Source organism: Pyrus communis, chromosome 17, assembly GCF_041283825.1.
Source record: "Pyrus communis isolate YQ-2024b chromosome 17, ASM4128382v1, whole genome shotgun sequence".
Taxonomy (NCBI): Eukaryota; Viridiplantae; Streptophyta; class Magnoliopsida; order Rosales; family Rosaceae; genus Pyrus; species Pyrus communis.
In genome coordinates this window covers 270,455-292,985 of record NC_142581.1, presented here as the reverse complement: position 1 = coordinate 292,985, position 22,531 = coordinate 270,455, and the positions used below count along the sequence as shown (strand labels likewise).

The 22,531-nt window shown below is 38.4% G+C and overlaps 4 protein-coding genes across 4 annotated transcripts; 2 read left to right on the top strand and 2 right to left on the bottom strand.

Moving 5' to 3' along the window:
* Window positions 1-2,989: 2,989 nt before the first annotated feature.
* LOC137707503 (uncharacterized) lies at window positions 2,990-4,871 on the top strand. The gene is made up of 3 exons (XM_068446382.2): window positions 2,990-3,138; window positions 3,248-3,539; window positions 4,610-4,871. Exons 1-3 carry the CDS (start codon window positions 3,096-3,098, stop codon window positions 4,659-4,661), a joined length of 387 nt encoding a protein of 128 aa, XP_068302483.1. The 5' UTR covers window positions 2,990-3,095; the 3' UTR covers window positions 4,662-4,871.
* A 289-nt stretch (window positions 4,872-5,160) lies between these two features.
* LOC137707502 (protein AUXIN SIGNALING F-BOX 2) lies at window positions 5,161-8,817 on the bottom strand. The gene is made up of 3 exons (XM_068446381.2): window positions 7,393-8,817; window positions 6,202-6,697; window positions 5,161-6,101 (listed from the first exon to the last, which is right to left on the bottom strand). The coding sequence occupies exons 1-3, from the start codon at window positions 7,842-7,844 to the stop codon at window positions 5,331-5,333; spliced, it is 1,719 nt and encodes a 572-aa protein (XP_068302482.1). The 5' UTR covers window positions 7,845-8,817; the 3' UTR covers window positions 5,161-5,330.
* Window positions 8,818-15,413: 6,596 nt separating this feature from the next.
* Window positions 15,414-16,145, bottom strand: LOC137708649 (nucleolin). The gene has a single exon (XM_068447770.2). The coding sequence runs from the start codon at window positions 16,143-16,145 to the stop codon at window positions 15,573-15,575; it is 573 nt and encodes a 190-aa protein (XP_068303871.2). The 3' UTR covers window positions 15,414-15,572.
* A 167-nt stretch (window positions 16,146-16,312) lies between these two features.
* LOC137707497 (long chain base biosynthesis protein 2a) lies at window positions 16,313-21,190 on the top strand. The gene is made up of 12 exons (XM_068446375.2): window positions 16,313-17,547; window positions 17,644-17,709; window positions 17,923-18,011; window positions 18,109-18,254; window positions 18,340-18,464; window positions 18,547-18,640; window positions 19,001-19,164; window positions 19,352-19,513; window positions 19,933-20,059; window positions 20,224-20,390; window positions 20,489-20,596; window positions 20,749-21,190. The coding sequence occupies exons 1-12, from the start codon at window positions 17,422-17,424 to the stop codon at window positions 20,845-20,847; spliced, it is 1,473 nt and encodes a 490-aa protein (XP_068302476.2). The 5' UTR covers window positions 16,313-17,421; the 3' UTR covers window positions 20,848-21,190.
* Window positions 21,191-22,531: the final 1,341 nt, after the last annotated feature.

The window sequence follows — 22,531 nt, the reverse complement described above, 5'->3', positions numbered from 1 at the left end:
TCTAGATAAGATATTTCATCCATGTAATGCAACCCTCCACACTCCACAGCTGGGGATGGACTTTTTTGTCAAATTGCCATGCCAACTGTGCCATCTGATTTTATGCCAAATTTTTTTGTACCAATAGATAATGGTATGGTATTGTGCCATACCAAAATTTCATGGTACGGTTTAGGTAATGGATATCATACTACTGTATTACCTTATCGTTCTAAACATATAATTTAATATGTAATTTATAAATTATATAATATATAATTATAAAACACATATTTATAATATTCCAATAATTTGAAAATAAAACCCTACTACGATTGTTGTTGGTGACTTTGATCTCTTGAGTTGGTGGAAATCAAACACAAAGAGTTTCCAATTCTTTCACAAATAGCCAATGATATCTTTGCAACCCTCGCTTCTATTGTTGCTAGTGAAAATGCATTTAGCATATGGAGGTGAACCCTTTTAGGGCATCCTTGACTCCTAAAATGGCAGAGACATTAGTGTGTACTAGTGATTGGCTTATGACGGTTGAAGTAAAAGTTCTACAAGGAACAAATGGAAGATATGCTTCAATTTTACAAGGAAATGGAAGAAGTGGAAACAAGTAAGATATGCTTTAATTTTTTTAGTAAATTTGTTTACAACTTTAATTCTTCTTGCTACTAATATGTTTTCTTTGTTTGTAATGTAGGCTTGACACAAGCTCAATCTTCTACAAGTTCAATGACTCCTCCAAAACATTCCACATCTCAAGCTTGAATAATTGATCAATGAATTTTACTTTTTGAAGTTTAGTTCCAATTTTCATTTGGTTTGAAACTTTAACTTCTATTTGGGTTTTTAACTTCTATTTGTTTTGGTTCATAACTTCTATTTTGATTATAAGCTTAATTTTCATGAATCTTGATGCATCATTTGAATTATTGTGTTTGAATTATGAATGATGAATAATAGATGAATTTAGGCTACAATGTATGAGATAAAGGTAAAAAAAAAAAATTTCACCCTTGAATTGTGTTAAAAAAACAAAAACAAATTTTATTCCAAAACAAAGTGGCAATTACCATTGCTATATCATACCAACCGAACTATTTGGCAATATCGAACTTCAGTATACCAAAAGTTTGGTACGGTAATGGTAATAAATTTTGGGATAAATTACATTTTACCCCCTCAAGTTTGGGGTTGATTTCAATTTCTTACAACATCTTTAAAACATTTCAATTTCATACATGAACTATCATTTTATTTCAATTTCATACATCCCTTAGAAAATCCGTTAAGTGATGACATGGCAAATATGGGATCCACAATTATGCTGACATGGTTGACAAATTTGTGCCACATGGCAATTTTTTTTTAATTTTATACATTTAAAATATAATAATATTTACCCCATTTAAATTTAAATTAAAAAAAAAAAACCAAACAAACCCAAAAACCCATCTTTTCCCTTCCCTCCCCCAACCCCCTCACCTTCACCGAGCCCAAACCCCTCCACCTACTCGCCGCAATCGAGGCCCACTCTAACCACCAAAACGACACCCCCATTGGCCGCTTCCAAAACTACCTCTGAATCAACACCAACCCAAACTACGATGCCCTCATCGCCTTCCTCATCGCCATCGCCCAAACCCTAAACCTCCAAATCTAAACCCTCCATTTCACCCAGTCCAAATTCAAGCCCCTCCTCCTCCTCACCTGGCATGGGTCCCACCCCTCTCTCCCCTCCCTCTTCCTCAACTCTCACCTTGACTCCATCCCCGCCGAGCCCGACAAATGGACCCACCCTCCCTTCTCCACCCACCACACCCGGAGGGCCTCATCTTCACTTGCGGTGCCAAGGACGACAAGTGCATCTCCATCCAGTACCTTGGATTCTGGCTTAGACCATGGACCCCTGCAATTCTTCCGTCGGGACCATCGCATACATGAGTTCGGAGAGGATCAACACCGATCTGGGTTTTTTGGGGTTTTGGGTGGGGTAGGGAGGTTGCGGGGGAGATTGGATTTTTGGAGCTAGGGAATAGAGAGAGAGAGAGAGGGTGTGTATCTGATTTGAGGGTGGGCTGCTCGGGTGGGTAGAAAGGGATGGGGAAGGTGAAGGGGTTTCTTATTATTATTTTTTTATTATTATTATTTTTATTATTAATTAATTAATTAAATATTTTAAATTTTTTATTAAGTGTTTAGCTGCGTGGCACAAATGTGGCAGCCACATCAGCACAAATGTGGATCCCATATTTTCCACGTCATAACTTAACGGATTTTCTAACGGATGTATGAAATTAAAGTAAAATGATAGCAAATGTATGGAATTGAAATGTTTTAAAGATGTTGTAAGGAATTGAAATCGACCCCAAACCTGTGGGGATAAAATGTAATTTGCCCTAAATTTTGTCAAACCGAAAATTTAGTACGCTAATTGGTACGAAAATTTTGGTATGGTAACCGTACTGAACCCACCCCTATCCACAGCTTCATGTTGTCAGTAGATATCTCATATGCCAAAACAAAAAGGAACAATAAAGAAAACCCATATCGTTTCAAATGCTACAATCCATCGTTGCTCGAGTTGAAATTGTTGATAAATAAAAGTAGTAGGGATAAGTGACATGTTTGAGATCGTCGTTTAAAACATCTTTTTTTAACAACAATAATTGATTTTGGGGGTGTTTCTTCTTGGTCGTAAAAGCATAATTTCAAGTTCATAAAATACTGTATCAAAAAAGCTTATCGGCAAGGCAATTGAATAGTGGGCTTTTTCTACATTGGGCTTTTGAGGTTTGCAAATCACAAGCTTTATCTCCCGATAGAAAGCCCAAGGAGAAAGAGAATGGGTTTAAGTTTAACTAATCCATCTACCCGCCAAATGCCAATGGGTTTAAGTTAACCTCGCATCGTTTCGTTGAATGACAGGACCCACCCATCTACCAGTCCACAGAAACGTGTCGAACATGATTAGAAACAGTCTGGGACCCACGGTTACTATATAAGGATATTCGATTATCTTAATTAATTCTCACCTAAATCTTTTGTTCAGGCTAAGCAATCCGACCACCACGGACCGCAGGAACAGGGAGCCAGCGGAGAAGATGAGTTACCAGAAAGCTCCCCAAGAACCCTACCCTCCTCCAGGTATTACCAAAACAAACACGCTTCCTTTTCAGAGTTTCAAATCCTTTCAATTCAATTGCTCAATTACTTTTTACTGATCGATATTATTATTTGTTTTTATGTAATCAAGGATATCAGTATCCGCCGCCGGGGTACCCATCAGCTCCTCCGCCACCGCCGCCGTATGAAGGGTACCCACCGCCGCCGCCTCCACCTTACGAAGGCTATCCACCACCTGGGTATCCTCACGGATACGGTCCTCCGCCGCCGCCGCGTGATCCGCCGTACGAGGGGTACCAAGGTTATTTCAATCAGGGGTACCCTCCGCCACCTCCTCCTCCGCAGCAGCAATACGAGCACTATCACTGCGAGCATAACAATTACCAAGAGCAAGATGGTTGTATGTCTTTCTTACGAGGCTGGTATGTAATCTTCCATCTCTGCCGTCTACTCTTTACCCGCCCATTTCAGATTCTCTTCCCTTGTTCCTTACACACACAATTGGAACTTGATTAAAATTTATCTAATTTACTGCCAAGCTCCCAACTTTTGAATTGGATTAATGGTTGTGTGCTGTGCATAAATAAAGGTTTATGCTTTTGAATTTTGATAGGAGAATGTCCAAGTATTTTAGTTAGTAAATTCTCTATCTAGCCTCTAGCATGAATCCTCAAGCTTTCCTACATGTTATACTGTCTTTTGGCTTGGTAAGTTGGTACATTTTTTCCCAGTTAGCTTTTTTTACAACAGCTATATCACTAGTTGCTGTCCTACTCCAAATCTTATGCACGAGAGATTTTCTCATGTCACCAATTCACATATGTGGCAAGCGCTTATGGACAGGTGGTTCACTCTTTGAACATCTGGTAAACGTTTACTAGACAGCCACAGGTGATGTGATTATGATAGTGCATTGGTTGTAAGAAAGTTTTTTCTCCTCGTGCACAGCTGATATTCTTCTCAGAAGACAGGAATACAGAATGTTGCTTTGCCTTTTTGTCCTCATGTAATAATGCTCGGACATTCCTCCAGGATATACGCTTTTCAAATGAATAATGGCACAGTGTTCACTTCTGTAGTTTTTCCAAGGTTTAATCTTGGACTGTCAAATCATGAACACTTACATTGCTCGTCTAGAAGAAGCCAGGTGCTAGGATTGAACAAAAGTTTTTAACTTGTGTCAAGGCGTCAGTAACTCCCTAGGCGTTAGGTACTCCCTCGTAACCCTTTTAGGCTTATCCCAAATTCTGAGCTGATATGAACAATAGCTAAAATAATGTGTGAGAAGTTTCAAGCCAAATACATGTCAAGCTTGCTCCCGTTAACGCAAACAGGATTCCTTTACTTAATCTCGAATATATTTTGATCATGCATTTGGTTTGCTAAATTATGCTTATACTATCATGTGGGATCTTCAATTTGTTATTTTGCTAATTATTTCTTTGAAATGATAAGGGAGGGAACTAAATGGTTGTTTTTTTTGCTTGCGCAGTTTGGCTGCGCTATGCTGCTGCTGTTTGCTGGAGGAGTGCTGCTTCTTTTGATGATATTGAAAATGGATATTTGTTTCTGAAGCCACTTCCATAATTTGAGCATCTAAGTGTATTCATCGGTTAAGACTCGAGGGGGCTTTTGGAATGATTTATATTATATTCTTGTTTCGTGCATTGTTCTACCCTAAGACATGTAAATTGCAAGCAGTAAAGACTACAGATTTTAGGTGTGGTTTTATGAATTGCTCGACTGTTTATTTATTCTGTGTGTGTTTTTTTCGATGTTCATGAATCATCCACCTGCCTGGATACCGGATACTGGATACTGGATACTGGATGCTGGATGCAGGATAGGAACACAATTGTTTACGTTTGAATTCTTCTATTGTCTAGCTCCTCCTAAGTCTCAGGTGGCAGGTGCTAGCCGTGCTCATTATATCTCATCTGGTCGCCAAACGAGTACCGGATTCAATCGCCTTCGGGCACCACAAGGATATCGACTCAATCGGCTTCGGTACCACGAGGATACTGATAACAGGACAATTGGATATACTGGTTCGAATCAATTTATAGCAGCATAGATTACAATGGCCAATCTCTCTGAATTTAAACACCTTATCACTAACTCATCATCAACTAAAATCAACTAATCAACTGGCCTAACCAAAGTACAAACTAGTTAAACAATAAGAGAACAAACTGACAACCTAGAAAATGCACCTACAGAGTCCACACAAATTCCGGTGTATCCCTTCTCTTCCCCACTAGGGTGCGATAGAGGTACATCTTCTCCACTCGTTGCTCATCATTGGCGCCAATCTCCATCTGATCACTCTCATTTATGATCTCCACATTCAGTGTTGGCATCTGCTTTGCTAGTGCCTTGCAGCCTCCAAGGGTAACTTCGCAGGACGACATCCAAAGGGATCGCATTGTTTCATACTTTCCCACGTCCTTTAGAAGTGCCTCGTTTCCGAAGGGGCTGTCCCTGATCTCAAGCTTCCGGAGCTTCTTGCATCCATTCAACACATAAAGCATACCATTGTCGCTGTCCCCGGCAAATGCAATAGACAGCATCTCAAGCTGCTCAGCATACATTCCAATGTACAGGAAAACCCGGTCGGTTAAATGGCCAGAGAGCGATAAACGCCTAATATTCTTGCATGCCTGGACAATTGCCCCAAAACCTTCATCCAGGGGCCGCATGGTAACAGCGTCAGGTTTAGTGGGCTCAAGGATGCACAACCTGAAACGTATAAAGTTTGGGCAGTTCTTGGCCACGGTTATGAGAGCAGCATTAGTCATCTGCTGGCAGAAGTAGAGCAACGAATGAAGCTTTGGGCAACCAGCAGATATGGCAACAAGGCCTTCTTCTGTTACAAAAGCATGCCCAGCTGCAAATGGATCAGAAGGAAAAACTCTCAATTCCTGCAGTTCTTTACAAGTTGAGGCAACAACTCCTAGTCCTTTGTCTCCAATACAATCCAGAATCTGCATAAAAACAGAAAAGATTATCAATCAGTTCTTTTCTTTTTCGGTAAAGAAGCTGTGGTAAGAATCATTTTCTGTAGCAAAAACAAAACGAGCATACCCATAATCGCTGAAGCTTCACACATTGGCGAATTAGTTCTATTAACTCACTGCCATGAACCCCTGGAGCATAGCTGAGGTTCAAGGATGTCAGGTTTTCCAATATTGGGTAAATAGAGGGCAGACATCGAGGACCAACCTCCAAAAACCCTGACAAGCTCTTAATTGATTTACATTTTACAACAGTCGCCTGGAGTTTGTTGTAGGTATCTGAATCAGGATCCAGAACATAAGACCCAGTTCCCAAGTCCACTAGTTGAGGTGCTCGCGCCAATACTTTCTGAAGAGTGTCAGGAGGCACTGCACGGTTTAACCTCAAGACTTTGAGGTTAGGAGATCTCCCCACTAGTCTCTCCAGAGCCGTTAGATTAATTTCACCTTTGAGGCAAGCAAAATTCAGGGAAACTAATGAAGTACTGCTCTCAGGAAAGCAGCTTAGCCAATGGCCTCTATGATCATCAATATCATTTTCCTGCAGATCCAGCTCCTTAAGAAGCCTACGCAGAAGAAACGTTGGAGGAAGTTAAGAGCACACAAAGGACAGGCAAAACTCAAAGTATTCATGAAACACAACTTTAGATAATCGGGATATAGACTCTAGAGACACTTCACACTGCTCCATACAATTGCTTTCACATTCACAACATAGAAACATGGTTAAAATTTGAAAACAAAACAGTCAAAAGAAGAAACCCGAGATGTCCAAGCAAATAATACATGTTCTGATGAAAAGAAGAAACATGAGATGTCCCATTAACCATTTACAGTATGAATTATGCAAAGATGTAGAAAGTAATAAATTTGAATCATGGGGGGCACTTAACTATATCATAAGCAGCACACTCAAAATGCAAAAGAGAACAAAATTGGATGGCCCAGATTGGTAAAAAAACCAAAAACAAGGTCACAATATGAAACAAATATTGAAGATAACAACACTTGCATTCAACGTTGCTGAAGCTGAATAAACGCCAATCCATACATAAGAATCGAACAAATAAGTCAGTCAAATGAGGGTCTAAATAGCAAATTAGTCAAAAAATTAGTAAATAGAAACTCCATTTGAGCATGTAAAACAAAAAAGCAAGAACAAAACAACACAACACAAAACAAAACAAATCCAGATTAAGCAAATAATAAACGAAATTAGCAATCTTTTAAGTTATCGACAAAAGGAAGTAAATATTGTCACCTGCAATTGGCAGCAATAGCAGCAAGGCCGTCGGTGGTAAACCCTTCACAGCTAACAAGAACCAAAGACTTGAAATTGGGGAAGGACCTGGAAAGAAGCTCGAGGCTTTCGTCGGAGACGATCATCCTCTTGAGGCGGAGCTCCTCCAGGCCAACCCGGCCGTCGGCGAGAGCTTCAATCCACGGTTGCAGAAAGCCACCCCACTCGTAAGGAACCAGATTGAAGTCGGCGAAGTGAGGCTTTCCCTTCAAAGTCAGGGACTTGAGACCCGGAAACCTCTCGATCACTCTCTCCGGACTGATTGCATAGCAATTCCCGATGAACACTCTCTCCCTACTGAACCTCTCGATTTTGTACCACGATTTGCACACCAACGACACCGCGTTTCGGTCCTTCTGCGAGGTCACTGACTCGAATATCTGCTCGATTACCTCGTCCGGAAAGTAATTCATCCTTCTGTCCTTACCATTCGACCCCACACTTTCCCAGGAAAAATGTCAAAGGAAAATCCAACCAAAAGAAATCAACTTTCCCAAAAAATGAATTGAAAAACCCACCAAGTAACTACCCTCACCTCACATATCTCTCTCACTCTCCGTGTGCAAGATTTGTGTCCTCGATTTCAATCTGTGAAAAAATTTGACACAAAAACCCCAAACCTTTGAAAGAGAATCTTAGAAAAAACTACATGAATGAGACCACATCAGCAGATCTAAATATATTCAAAGATCTGGTTTTTTTTTTTATTTATTGAAAATCTAATTTGACATCATCCCTTTCACCTGAGCTGGGATCTGCATTGAAAGAGAGAAGGAAAAAAAAAAAAAAAAAAAAAAAAAAAAACAAGGGGTGAAGGAAATAAAGGAAAATATTTTTTGTTTTGATTCTAATGAGTGATGATCTGGAAATCAAAAAGTGATGATTACAGGCCTGGAAAAAAAAAACAGACGAATAATATTGCCGTAGATCTCTCAGAATCTACAAGGAGTTCCCGAAATAGATATTATTAACAAAACGGAAAATCTTATGATTCTAAAAAACGAGAGAGAGAGAGAAGAGAGCCTCAACCCCAAAGGCTCAAGCTTGAACCTCAACCCGTGTTGAAGTGAAAGCCTTTAACTCTGATGAGGAGAGAACCAACAGAACGAACCAGACCGAACCCCGCTTTGTTATTGACTAACCCTGGTTACCTCTCATCCGACGGCCCTGCGTGACTTAATGGAGAACATGAAGCGAATCTTGACCGTCCAACGAGTGATCAGGCATGTGTCCTTATCACTGTTTCCGACGAGCCTCTCCCTCTCTCTATCTCTCTCTCTCTCTTCTGCTAAAGTCATTGATGGACTGTCAATGAAAGGAAAAATCATATTCCTTTGAGACGTTAAATTACCAAAATGCCAGGTCATGGATAAAGATTGCTCGCTCACCTCATTTGTCCTCGTGCGAGTATGTTAAACTCGCTCCCTTCGGCTGCGACATCCCCATGTGAGGTGCATCGTTTCATCCTTGTCTCGCTCGTGTGCAATGGCGGGAGCGAGTATTGAACTTACACACTCTCCCGCGTAGCATAGAATTTCTTCCCCAATTCCGCAATCACAATTGCATATTTACACGGTGATATGATTCAGTGTGTTATGGTGCACGACGTAATTGGTTGTATCACTTGCTTGCTAGTGTCTGGGACCGTACAAGAGTTGGCGGTAGATAGTTTTCAGTCAAGATATCAAAACCGGTAAAATTTTGAAATTTAGAGACAAACCTGGAAAAGATGTCCAAGTTACATTATTGAAAACTTTAACCAAAAGTTTTTGCTATTATTTATTTTAATACAAAATTATATTTTTATACTAAAAAATTAATCTAATATTATTCATTTTATCCTTTATTTTGTTTTTATCGTTAAAACTCAAAATTTTCAAATTTTTTTCATTAGTTTTTCTTACATTATTTGGATACTTCTTACTTCCCACAAAAGATGTCCACGTGATTGAATTTTGATTATGCTCGACTTCATGTCACAGTAGTTCCATTCAATGTAAGAATGACATTTTTACCGAAATTTTTCTCAACATCATCTCTCTACAACATGTTTAGTTGCTAAAGTCATCATCGTCTCTCTATAGTATGTTTAGTTGCTAAATTTGACAGGTGATACAAAAAGTCTCATATCCCTCTTGATTTACAAAGGTATGAGGAGTCCCTTTGATTGGCTTTAAGAGCAATTTCACCCCTAAAAAAATGCGCCAACACCCAGCCCATTTATCCACTCAGTGAATAGTAATAGACCCTAATGAACAGTAATAGGCCAAAGTATCTCCACCCCTAACAAAAAATAGCCTAATCAATTTTATTAAAATAATTATTTTATTTTTAATTTATGACTTTAATCTCTGTAAGCTCTTTGCAGCTTCTTCTTTCCCAACCTCACTCCCACATCCAAAACCCGAATCAACGACGCGATAATCCCGGCTCCTATTAGAACAACCTTGTACAAACGAAACCCATAAATAACAGAAACAATCCTTGCAGACGACCTCATGTCATCTCTGCAAGCTCCGTTGCTGGGCCTCGAAATGACAATTGTGAACTGCCGTGTCAAAACGTCGGCGTTGTAAACCTCTAATAGGTTTCTTGCATGAATATCGAGTCTTGCGGAAACCATGTCCAAGTTGCTCTGCATCAGGAGCTTCCCGTTGTACAAAAGATCGACGCAGCGATGAGCTCCTCTCCCTCCTTCTCCCTCTGTGGCTCCTTGCCTTTCGACGCCACGTTGGAGTCAGATGGGCCGGTTCCAAGGTCTATCAATTTTGGGCTAGTCTAGAGACCAACTTGGGCTGAGTGCCAGGTAATCTGCTGGGCTGGACAAACTTTCCTAGGTGTCGGATCATTTTTTTGGCTATGTGCTAGCCTATCCCACCCCCGGTAGAAGTGCTCCAAGGGCACAAATGCCCTTTCATTTTCTAGTCAAAAGTGCATGTTTACTTGTTCTTGAAATAAAACGTAATAAAATTAGATGCAATTACGTATTGTAATTTGCCATAACCTTTCTCAAATCATATGCTCTTAAGTATCACCCCTCAACTACACGTATAGAAGTTTCCAATATTCCAAACGTGTCATGCTTAAGGACTACAAAATCTAAAATGAATAATTCATTTTCTTTTATTGATTTTGTTGTTTCATTTGTTTTCTTGACCGAAAACTATTGTTAAGTGATACTCCAAACATTGCTTAAAAAATTTACGAGTTTAAGTGGTTAAGAATGTTTTCTTATTCGTTAGACTCTTTACTTCTCAAGCGTCGGTCATTTAACAAAATTTTTATAATACAACTCATGCTATTGAAGTATTAAAATGATTCAACAAAAGCCAATCAATTTATTTTTTATAAATTAATGATGGATTTATGGGACTAAATACCATGAGCTTGTTCGTTGTTCAATGTCTTTGGGACTATGGGACTATGTACCTAGCTGATGGTACCATAGGAATAGGTATCTTTAGGGTGACAATTATGGAAGTTAAGCTAGTGTAGTGGTATAAGAGAAATGTTAAGGAGATTTTTCTAAAGTAAGATTGTCTATGAACTCTTTGATATCCCACATTTTAACGTCAATTTTATTGCCATCATTATAAAAAATTATTCAAAAAATATGAGTTATGAACTGTGAACAGTAAAGGTGGGAGAAATGTTGCGCAACATGTACTTGAGAAATATATAAATATATATATATATATATATATATATATATATATATAAAATCTCCAATGATTGTTTTAATTATTTATGAATGTCTGCAGTGTGAACAGTGAAGGTCAAATGTTGATGCCAAATGATGATGTGCTGTTGCGTGTTAGTGCTTTGTTTTCCAAATTTTATCTGCTTGCGTTGAATTTTTCCAAGTGAGCTACAAAGAAAGAAGGCAAGCCACAAAGCAAAAGATGATTAGGAATTTCGATAGGGATAAATGAGGAGCTTTATATGGCCATGTGGTGGTGGGCATACTCTTTTGTGACTTGTTATCCCTTTGCTTTTGGCATTGACAACTTCCTGGCCGCCACGTATAGCTAGTTCATTGGTCAATATCCTAAGATGGATCACAACTCTAAGAAAATTTTCAATGTAGAGACACGGTTGTATATCAAATGTCATAATACAATTACTTGAAATTGCCAGGTAATACAACTAACTAGCGATATTCATCTTCACTTGTAAGTAAGAGATCTTAGGTTCGATTTTTGTCAAAAGCGAATTTGAACCATATTATTGTTAGCTCATTGTGAGGCTAAACTCATCCCCTCTCTATTAGTGTAAATAATACCATCAAGTTTTCAACCAATTGATTACATTTGGTGTACCAGATCGAGTTCCTGATATATTGAAAAATCTCTTTACAACTATTTTGTTGTACCAAGATTTTTTCCAGAATGACCAAAATGATTGGTGGTGGACAAACTAAAGGACCAACTCTATCAATTTTAAATCTCATGGATCAAAATGAGGAGTTATGCTAATATCATGGACCATTTTAGTTAAAAAATCTAAATGAATCAAAATATAACCAATGATGATAAGATTATCGTTTTTTCTAATACCAAATAGTATAGTAATTAATTTTCACAACCTCTTTTTCTTCACGCCCTCTCAAAGGAAAAAAAATCATTTGGCTTTATAATTGAGAGAACCAAAGCATAATGAGTTGATACAAAGAAACCGAGAAGTGCAAAAGAGGAAATGAGAATGAAAAATTCACTTCCCTACTAAATAATAAATATATCACAGTACATTATTAACCCACAGAAAAAAATATATGTTATTATATAATTGAACGAACATTTGAAATTATTTTTTTCTAATCATGTACTGACATTTAGAATTCAGTTTCCTCATAAACTGAAATGTATAGATAGATTATAAGGAAAATTATTGAAAATGGTTTAAAAACTTTGAATTTTAATTAAAATAACAAAAATATGTTGTAAGTGAATAGTATTAGAAATGATTTTTTAGAATAAAAATGCTATTTTTCGTTAAAATGAACAGCACTAGGAGTGTTTCGTTAAAACTCTATAGATTATATAACATTATTCAGAGTAGTTTCTAGGCTGTAAATGTTTGTCTGGCATTAGCCTACAACTGTACTTACTACTGCTCCTCCCACAAAACATATAACAACTAATACGTAATACAAGGATGACGTTGGTTTAATGCAACCATCCAATCAGAGGATCGTAATTTGCATTCGAAAGCAGGGAGTGGTTAGGCCAAAAGGGGCATAATTAAATATAATTGGTAGCCCCACTCCCATATAATTATAATTATAATTATAATTACAAGGACTAGGACAATAATATATCATACATGATTCAAGAAGGTGAAAGGCACCAAACTTATATATATGACTTTTAACACACTTCATGATCATTTCCATCTTCCTCTCTATATGCTCTCTCAATCATTAACTAGTATTGCAGCCATGTGAGGTTCATCAAGCTTAGACAACTACCTAGTTAAGGGGATAAGAGTATCGCTTCTTTTTTATAATTCAAAGTTTCAAATGACACTCGTTTATTGCAGATCGAGTAATTAAGTTTGGTTACGAGAGTATGTGTTAGGAAAAATTCTTGAGTGCAGACGACTGTATCTTGTGACCATCAGACCGCACACACAACACATCAAACCATTATATTTTGGTCCACGTACCACTTGTGTCTGGTGCCCTATACGTGCTTCCAGACATAAGAATTTATCGGGTGTCTGTGTCTGTAGCGTGCTCTATAGTTGTACAAAACTTTGGCATCCAAGGAAAGAAATTTGAACAAAAAGATTGAGGGTAGAGAGGGCTAGAAAGGGTTAGAGAGGGTAGAGGGCATGCGATATCATAACGCATGGAATTGAAGGTGCAACGTGGTCCTGGTACCGCCTTTTTTCGGAACGTTTGGTGGAAAGCAGGCTGAAAGCGACTGAGACGAGAGGGGCAAGGCATATCATATATAACTAGAAGATGTCCTCAAATGTACTCTACGCATAATTGTCGCGTAAATTAGAAAACCTGGTCCCAATCCCAAGCAAGTGATATAGAAGCTACAAGTATCTGTCCCCACCACCGTGCCTTGATAGTAAGTAATCCAAAGCAAACCCAGACAATATGAATGGGTGGTCGTGGTCGTGGTCGTCGTGGTGGTATTGGCCTCCAGTCAAAACTACGTAGTATCCATATAACAAGACAACAAGAGAGAAGGACACAAAGGACCACATAACTGTTGGTACTGTTAGCCAATAGCTAGCTAGGTCGTTGATGATGATGATGATGATGATGTCATCTTCCCTTCCCCTCTTGGAAGATAAAGGAAGAAGGAGAATTACGGCTGACAACGGCTAGGCCATGGAGTGGGAGTTGAATTCATTACGTCTGTCAGAACGACAGATGGTCCAGCCAGGTGCAGATTTTTCGGATCGCTAGCTAATGGCCTGATATGGAGACTAAGACTTGCTTTTAGGCCTTTTCAGCTTTCTGTCCACCAAAGTGAAAGGGTCCCAACTTATGGGCCAAAGCCCAAGTTGGGGGCATTCCAACATACGAAAATGATTTCCACACCCGTTTTTTCTCCCTTGCACTCCTCTTTTCTTTCTAGCTCTAATACTGAATAAATCAAAACAGAATCAACGGATGAAAACAAAAGGAGAGTGCAAAAGAAGGAAATGACTGTACGGAAATCATTTCAATACAAAATCATCTCAGACCAAAAGAAAAAACGAAAAGAAACAGGAAAAGACCACCTGCATGGATAGACGAAGCGGGGCAGCATAGACCGTATAAGTTGCACCTCTCCAGTCCACAAATATGTGCATAACCACCAGTAAAATCTAAGACACGGTTATCTCCAGTTAACCCCATAAGTTGTGTCAGCCAAAGCAAGAGGAGAGGAAATAGAGCAACATTTATACAACCAACGTAGAACGGAAAACATGTAGTACAGGTAGTCACAAACCGTGTCTCCAGAGTGGCACCACGTATAGGGGACAATAGAACTTGGTCCTCGATTCCTCATAAAGATAGGTAGCAAACAATCACCAGCCTTGCAGATAAGTACCAAAATTTCCCTATGCAGGTATAACCAATGCGTATATTACCGACGCTGAAGTCTTCCAGATCCAGAATGACCACATAGGCAACACCATTCATAATCTACAGACATTATAAAGACTAAGATTTGGCCACATTAAGTAGATTTAAATGAAACAGAATGCTACGGGTTAGGATCACATCAAAATCAGTCCTCCCTGCTCCAGTGGACCATTCCAAGTAACGGTCTTTCCATGCGATGGGAAAAAGGACCAATCAATAATAATAGACATGATACCCTATGACAGATTATCCACTTGTATGAATATAAACTTCAGAACTACAATGTGATTTGGCCTGTACCAGCTCACATAATCGCACATAGCATCATACCCAGTAACCTAGGTCAGAACTGCTACTTTGGCATGGGCAAGTGATGTTCTTCTAAAGGCCAGTTGATAAATCACTTCCTTAACTAGAGCTATGGGTTACTGAATCTTCTCCCCCTTTCCTCCTTGAAGTGAGCTCGCTATTTTTAGCCAAGGCAAACTCTTCAGCGAGACAGTCCAGCTTTAAAGCCTAACGATGCCTGTGGAAATAGTAAGACTAAACACCCGGAAATCCCCAATAGGGACTTGGGGAGAAATCACTAAAACTTCAGAAAGGGGGATACATTGAGGCTTAGCCCAGTCAACGCAAAGAGAATTACCTTTCCACAAATAAGTGAAAAGTTCTTTGTTTCAAAAGTTTGGCATGTTTGTGCTCTGCTCTCAAAACTTTCGTCTTCCTAACAAAAAGTTCACAGCGAGTTTTGGTCAAGTTTTCACACATGATTTCTAAAATTACAGCTTGTACCCACTACTCTGCCATGTTAAAGTATAACACATGCACACACACTTCAAAACTGAACTTGAAGGAGGAAAATACCGACGAAATGATAAAATCCAATAAGGACTAAAAGGAAGATACTTGGATTGAGTAACATAAGTATTCACAGCCTTGGCCGCAATGTGTTCGCATACAGCAACTAATTAGCATAGCCTCATCGAATCACTTACTACTAATACTACCTTCCCAAACATAATGTCAATTTTTACTGACCTTCCTCCTCAACTCAATCATCGCTGTCATCACTGTCGTCTTCTTCTTCATTTCCATTGTCATTAGCAATGTAAACTCCAGGCTGCACCTGCCGTCTCCGAGTCCTCGAAGGAAGAATGTTATCCAAATCGACCTCCGCAAGAGGATCATCCGACAAATCGCTGTCTCCGTCTTCGAATTCGCTTCCGCCGTCGCTCGAATCATCGTCGCTGTCGTCGTCATCTTCTTCTACCAGTTTCCCTTTGCCCTTGTCATCTCTCATAATCCCCTTCCCCTTGCGATCCATCTCCGCCTTCCCATTAGACTTTTCATCTTCTTCTTCTTCTTCTTCGTCGTAATCTTCCTCCTCGTCTTCGTCTTCGAGGTCAGCATTGGCTTCAAACTTACAGGTTTTCTCTTCGCCAGCGGAGGAATTGTTTTTAAAATTTTCTGGGGTTTGACTTTTAGCTTCGGCAGCCGACGGACTGTCATCGGGAACTTCAAGCTTCTGGGTTTTGTTGGGGCAGTCGGGCTGGTTACCGCAGCTGAGATCGGGTTTGCGCTTCGCTGGAAATGTGGGTTCGCCTTGGTCCTTAGTTTCAGCCATGAGTGAGCTGCAGAAGGACTGGCTTTAGTGAGAGGTTAGCAGGTAGAGAGATTGGACCTCTTGGGATGGTGAGTTTTAGGGTTTTAAAACGCCACGAAGAGAGGGAGTAGTTGAGGCCCTTGAGGGATCTCAATTCGTACGAGAGGTCCGCCGCCTGGCGGCACGAAGAAATTTCGCCCGGTTTTAATAACTCCTAATTTTTTTAGGGCTTTATTTGTTAGCAAATTTCATAATATTTATTTATTTAAATTTTCTAAAATACCTAGAATTTCTTGATTTTACCTAATATCCTCCAGTTACAACGAATAAAAGTATTCCTAAACCGTTGTTGCATTTATTATGTTAATTTATATTTGTAGAGAAATTTAAATCGCATCCGCTATAGGAAATGGAAAAACAAGTTTCTTCCTCATATATTGTCTTTTGGAGTTCTTAGTGGTACTAAATCCATGCCAAAACTTATTATGTTTCATGTTCAATACTCAAAGATTAATTTAACAGTAGTTGGTAAATTTCTTCCTCTCCTATTGTCTTGTGGAGTTCTTAGTGTACCAAATCCACTCTGAAACTAATTATTTTTCATATTCAATACGCAATGATTAACATAATAGTTGTTTGGTCGAAAATGACAACAGTACAATAAATCTTAATTTTATTGCCTTTTTTATCGACTTTAGAATTAAATTATCGTAACATTAACAGTTACAATGTTGTCTTTAAAAAAAGTTGCAAATTGGTATTTAACGTGAAATAAACGAGACCAAATGCAACAATTTATTTTAAATGAAAATGGAGATTTTCTTTTTTTTTTTTCCTTCACATCAATAGTAACGCATTCAACTTCATTTCCCACTAAAATTGCACATAATAATATTCATTGTTTATTATTTGCTGGGAAAATTGTTGACCGCCGTTCCTAAATGAGCTGGAAAGTGTAAAATATTCACAATTTGACATGGCTCGGAATTTTCGCCAGCGCCAACGCGGTCACTGAATTGAATCCAAAGAGTGGGGCACCAAAAACAGATTGGACGACTAGACACGACGATCCTGCTCCCATCGCCCCTCATCCTCTCCCTCCGTCCGAGTCTGACCCATCCAACGGGTCAACCCGACTCAAATACCGGATCTACGCCACATCTCTGATCTGCACACCCTCAGAAACTCCTGCTCAGAGCTCCGCAACTCCCAGATTCTCCGATCCAATTCACGTCGCCAAGCTTCACACAGCTTTAACGACGTAGCTTTCGGATCATACGATCATCCCACCGCAAAAATGATTGCGATCCCTTATTTAACCGCGTTAACCACGTACTTCAGCTATGGATTGCTATTCGTTTTCGGCCAAGTCAGAGATTTCTTCCGCAAAATCATCGACTGGTGGAGTGCTAGCAATTTGCAGGTTCCGTAATCATTTGACATAATTTTGTTTCCATTTTTTTTAATTTTTCCTGTAATTTTATGTAAAAAAAAAGGATTGTTTTGTTGCGAGAAGCAGGGTTATGCTCCAATCTGTTTAGGACTTGAAGATTTCTATATTCGCCGGCTTTATCTTCGAATTCAGGTATTTTGTTGTTGATTTGATTGCGTTATATATATAATATATATATATATATATATATATTTTTTTTTTTTTGGGGTGAAATATTGCGTTATATTTCTTGAGCTGTATGAAGTGGATGCACCTGCTTCTGCAATTAAACATGAAATCCATGGAGTCCCGTAAACATTTTTATTGATAATTGCTGGTTAATTTTTTAAAGTTTTGACTGGTCAGGACTGTTTCAATAGACCTATTGCAAGTGCTCCTGATGCTTGGTTTGATGTGGTTGAACGCTACTCCAATGACTACAACAAAACACTCAAGTAAAGATTACAAATCTCCTCCGATTTTGTAATTTCATGAATCCTGTTGTTATGTTTTCTTGATTTATATCCTCACTCTGTATTTCGGCTAATGCAGGCTGACGAAAAAAACTAGTCGATGCCTTAACTTAGGATCTTACAATTACCTTGGCTTTGCTGCATCCGATGAGTACTGCACGCCTCGCGCTATTGAGACGTTGAAAAAATATTCTCCCAGTACCTGTAGCAGCAGAGTTGACGGCGGTTGGTATACTAATACTACTTTGCAGGAAAATTTGTTTGAACTGTTTTTCTAAATGAATTTACCATGATATGCTTCTATCATCAGGCACCACCAATTTGCATAATGAGCTGGAAGAGTGTGTTGCAAATTTTGTCGGGAAACCTGCTGCAATAGTTTTTGGAATGGGTTATGTCACAAACTCTGCTATCCTTCCTGTCCTGATGGGGAAGGTTTGCATCTTTTCTCAAATTTATGACTTCTAAACTTTTTCTTTGCATTCCTTATCTGAATTTGTGCCATTTGACTTTACAGGGAGGCTTGATTGTTAGTGATTCTTTGAACCACAACTCTATTGTCAACGGCGCAAGAGGATCTGGAGCTAGAGTTTGTGTTTTCCAACACAATAGTAAGTTTCTTACTTGAATGAAAGGGATGTTGAAGCTTTTGACTTGGGCATCAAATTCTACGTCTCAGGGTTTTAAATGAATCGTATTTTCTTTACACTAAGATAAGCCAGTGAGGAAATATTAGTTCATAATCAGGTTTTTGGCTATTTGTCCTTGTGTTAATTCATGTGTATGGATTTAATTGATTACTTGAATGAAAGGGATGTTGATCGGATACACATTTCCAAGATGTTGCTTTTTTTTTGTTCTGAGATGTTGATGATAGCATGAATAGAGTTTTACTCATTAAAATTAAAAGAAAAATGTGAAGCTCAGGTTGGAGGTTGCACCGTTATATCTACCTGTTGCTTTATTTACAGCTCCTGCTCACTTGGAGGAAGTTTTGAGAGAAAAAATCGCAGAGGGGCAGCCTAGGACCCGCAGACCCTGGAAGAAGATAATCGTCATTGTGGAGGGGATATACAGCATGGAAGGGGAGCTTTGCAAACTTCCTGAGATTATAGCAATCTGCAAAAAATATAAGGTTGCACCTTCTTGGTAGCTTTCACTTCAATAAATGTGGTTTGGCCACCTAATTATATGCAGTATATTGTATCCTTCAAAGGACTGTTTTACTTTTCTAATGAAATTGGGAAATACCTTGCTAAACTGTTATCTGAACAGTGAATAATTTTTGTATTTATTCTCAGCAACTTCCTTTCTTGTCTTAGGCATATACATATTTGGATGAGGCCCACAGCATTGGAGCAGTAGGGAAAACAGGAAGAGGTGTTTGTGAGCTCTTAGGAGTCGATACAGCTGATGTAGATATCATGATGGGAACATTTACCAAATCATTTGGATCATGTGGTGGCTATATTGCAGGATCTAAGGTTTGTTTTTTGAACTTTCCTTATACTTCGAATTTGTTAATCAGTGCGTGGTGTGACCTAGCCAGACTTTCAATGTGGAAAAGGCATTCGTTGAAATAGGAGAGACTTAATTAAGCATTATCTATATGACTGGCTGGCTGTCAGTTTCTTTTACTCAAGTGCCATTTATGGATGATCAACCTAACTCTTAGTTGAAAAGCAATTTTTGATTCTGGCAGAAGGTCTTCTCCGTTGCACGATGCATTGATGTGATCCATAGATAAATTACCATGTATTGAGTTTTTATATTCTCTTCGTAACAAACACTTTGATTCTTGTGCCATCCTTTTATTCACATTGTGGTGTGTCTTTGCAGAGTAATTAAAAAAAATTCATGAGCTCCGTATTGAATTTAACGTGGTCAATGATGTTATGTCCAGGAACTTATCCAATACTTGAAGTACACTTGCCCTGCTCATCTTTATGCAACTTCAATATCACCACCAGCTGCCCAACAAATAATATGTGCCATAAAGGTCCTTCTTGGGGAGGATGGTTCCAATAGAGGTGCTGATAGATACTTGTTTCTTTCTTCTCAGTTTCTCTTTGGTTTTCTTTTCTCTGTTTTCTTTGGTATGTCTTGTGTTTAGTAGATATTGTGCAAGTATCTTTAGCCTGTAGTGCTTCTTCTCTATATGACGGTGACTGAAAGAGCTTTTGTTTCCTTGTAGGTGCCCAAAAACTTGCACGGATACGGGAGAATAGCAACTTTTTCAGGTCAGAACTACAAAAGATGGGTTTTGAGGTTTTGGGGGATAACGACTCTCCAGTAATGCCAATTATGCTTTACAACCCAGCCAAAATTCCCGCCTTCTCACGGGAGTGCCTCAAGCAGAATGTGCCCATACTTCCCCCACATTTGTCCTCTTATGGTTTTATTTTTCTGTTGCCTCTAGGTCAATTTAAGTTACTGCTGAATGAATGGTTCTGTTACAGGTAGCTGTTGTGACAGTAGCATTTCCAGCAACGCCGCTACTGTTGGCAAGGGCACGTATATGCATATCTGCGTCTCATACGAGGGAAGACTTGATCAAAGCCTTGGAGGTAAATTCTTGTATAACATGTTCAATATGACATCCATTCGCTGGCTTCATGTATTTCCAAGTATATGCAACATCTTATAACACAGTTGCAATATTAGTTGCAATGTGAGAGAGTTTGTGGCTTGACATTGTTTTGGGGTTTGGTTCTTTCAGGTCTTCGGGAGGGTTGGTGATCTGGTGGGTATAAAATACTTCCCCGCTCAACCAAAGAAGGCGCAGGCCGAAGAAGAAAGGTTGCTGAAGGTGGATTGATTAGCAAAACTGAAGATGGAGGGATGCCTTAGAGCCTTGAATCATCATTTGTGAGCCGTAAAAGGGGTCGTGGAAGCTGGACTAGAGTCTAGGATATATGATCACGTATGTTAGTGTGTACCTTGTGATTTAACTTGCGTTGTCATCAGCTCTTGTTGTAATGTGGCATTCTCTATATCAAAGGTCTGCACCGTGCTTCGCTCGAATAGGGCGTTTCTTGTTCATACATGGTGGATTTTGCCCCCACTCCCCATGCGTTGGGAGGGATTTCACTGTTCTAACTTCTAATAGTTTTGTTTGAGAAACTCTCCTTAATACAATTGTTACCTTGGGATTGCCATAATCGGAAATTACTGTCACTATTTACTCGAGAGTGTAGACTATGAGTAAAGAGATTTGTCAATGTGCTTAGCACTCGAAGTGGGCACACCACGTGTCACTATACTAGTAGTGAGATACCTGTGTTAAAAATTAACTACTTAAAAAAATAAAATTTCCCTTTGCTTATATAATGATACGTAATGTACTATCCGTATTTTATTCCGGATTCAATAAAAACTCTCCTATGTTTTTTTTTAGTGCATCAATATTTTTTATATGAAAGGGAGATGGTGTTTAGCTAAGCCACACAATGAGTAACCTAATTTTGGTATCGAATTCACCATCCACGAAATTCGAACTAAGAACTCTCACCTTCAAGTGAGGAGGAATATCATCAGACCGTAGTACTGAGTGGCAACTATCTCCTAAATTAAGACTTAAGAGCTGTAATTTATCATTTCATTTATCGGACCAAAAATTAAAAAAAAAAAAAAAATCATTGACTCAATTTTGCATGGCGTCCAAGTGGCAGCGGAAGCATATTTGCTGAGGTTAAAAGAGGAGTGAGTGATGACCGGCAAAAAGACGAAAGGTGTCCACAATACAGTGTATGGTGCCAATATTTTTTCTTTATGTCACCATTTTAATTGCCAATATTTTTTCCTTATATCACCATTTTAATTTTAATCATTAATGATTTTTATAGTTATTTTTAACTCTCAAAGTTTTGTTCAAATTGCGTCTTTGTGAGTCAAATATGAGACCTCATTAAATCAAGTTAGAGTTCTATGTCATCCAAAGTTTTTTCTTCATACAAGCGCCTTTGAGAAATTTTGGAAAAAAGGTGTATCAATTTTTGTTTTGGATATATAGGCAATTAAGTCTTTCACGCCTAAAATAATAAATTTTACAAATTTTGAAAATACGAGTAAAATTTTTTTTGGACCTCTAAACCATAATATTCCAAAACTTTCAATATATTTTATATATAATTAAATTTTAAATTATAAAGAAGAGAATTTAAATTCGAATACATAAAACCATCTTCAAAGGAGATATCAAATTTTGAACATAAAATTTAAATTTTGACAGCTTATGTGGCACTTTGACATATTTAAAATTTTTGTTCTTCAATCGAGATATGTCAAATTAAATTATTATTTTATAAAATAAATTATTAAACTAATTAAAATTTAATAAATGACATTTAAAGTTTAATCAGTAATCTGTTCACCTTGATTGAAAAGAAGAAAAAAAAGGATAATTGCATCGGTCAACTCAACATTAATTATAATAAATGATTAAATTAATTAAAAATTAAAAAATATATTTAATAATTAATAAAAAAACATTTGAAGCTGCT

What these genes read in the sequence shown, in the direction of transcription:
- LOC137707503 (XM_068446382.2), top strand. Translation starts at nt 3,096, where the DNA reads ATGAGTTACCAGAAAGCTCCCCAAGAACCCTACCCTCCTCCAG. An exon ending in AGAACCCTACCCTCCTCCAG is followed by an intron (nt 3,139 to 3,247) that starts GTATTACCAAAA and finishes TATGTAATCAAG; the next exon opens with GATATCAGTATCCGCCGCCG. An exon ending in ATGTCTTTCTTACGAGGCTG is followed by an intron (nt 3,540 to 4,609) that starts GTATGTAATCTT and finishes TTGCTTGCGCAG; the next exon opens with TTTGGCTGCGCTATGCTGCT.
- LOC137707502 (XM_068446381.2), bottom strand. Translation starts at nt 7,844, where the DNA reads ATGAATTACTTTCCGGACGAGGTAATCGAGCAGATATTCGAGTCAGTG. An exon ending in GCTATTGCTGCCAATTGCAG is followed by an intron (nt 6,698 to 7,392) that starts GTGACAATATTT and finishes TCTTCTGCGTAG; the next exon opens with GCTTCTTAAGGAGCTGGATC. An exon ending in TGAAGCTTCAGCGATTATGG is followed by an intron (nt 6,102 to 6,201) that starts GTATGCTCGTTT and finishes GTTTTTATGCAG; the next exon opens with ATTCTGGATTGTATTGGAGA.
- LOC137708649 (XM_068447770.2), bottom strand. Translation starts at nt 16,145, where the DNA reads ATGGCTGAAACTAAGGACCAAGGCGAACCCACATTTCCAGCGAAGCGC.
- LOC137707497 (XM_068446375.2), top strand. Translation starts at nt 17,422, where the DNA reads ATGATTGCGATCCCTTATTTAACCGCGTTAACCACGTACTTCAGCTAT. An exon ending in GGAGTGCTAGCAATTTGCAG is followed by an intron (nt 17,548 to 17,643) that starts GTTCCGTAATCA and finishes TGCGAGAAGCAG; the next exon opens with GGTTATGCTCCAATCTGTTT. An exon ending in GGCTTTATCTTCGAATTCAG is followed by an intron (nt 17,710 to 17,922) that starts GTATTTTGTTGT and finishes TTGACTGGTCAG; the next exon opens with GACTGTTTCAATAGACCTAT.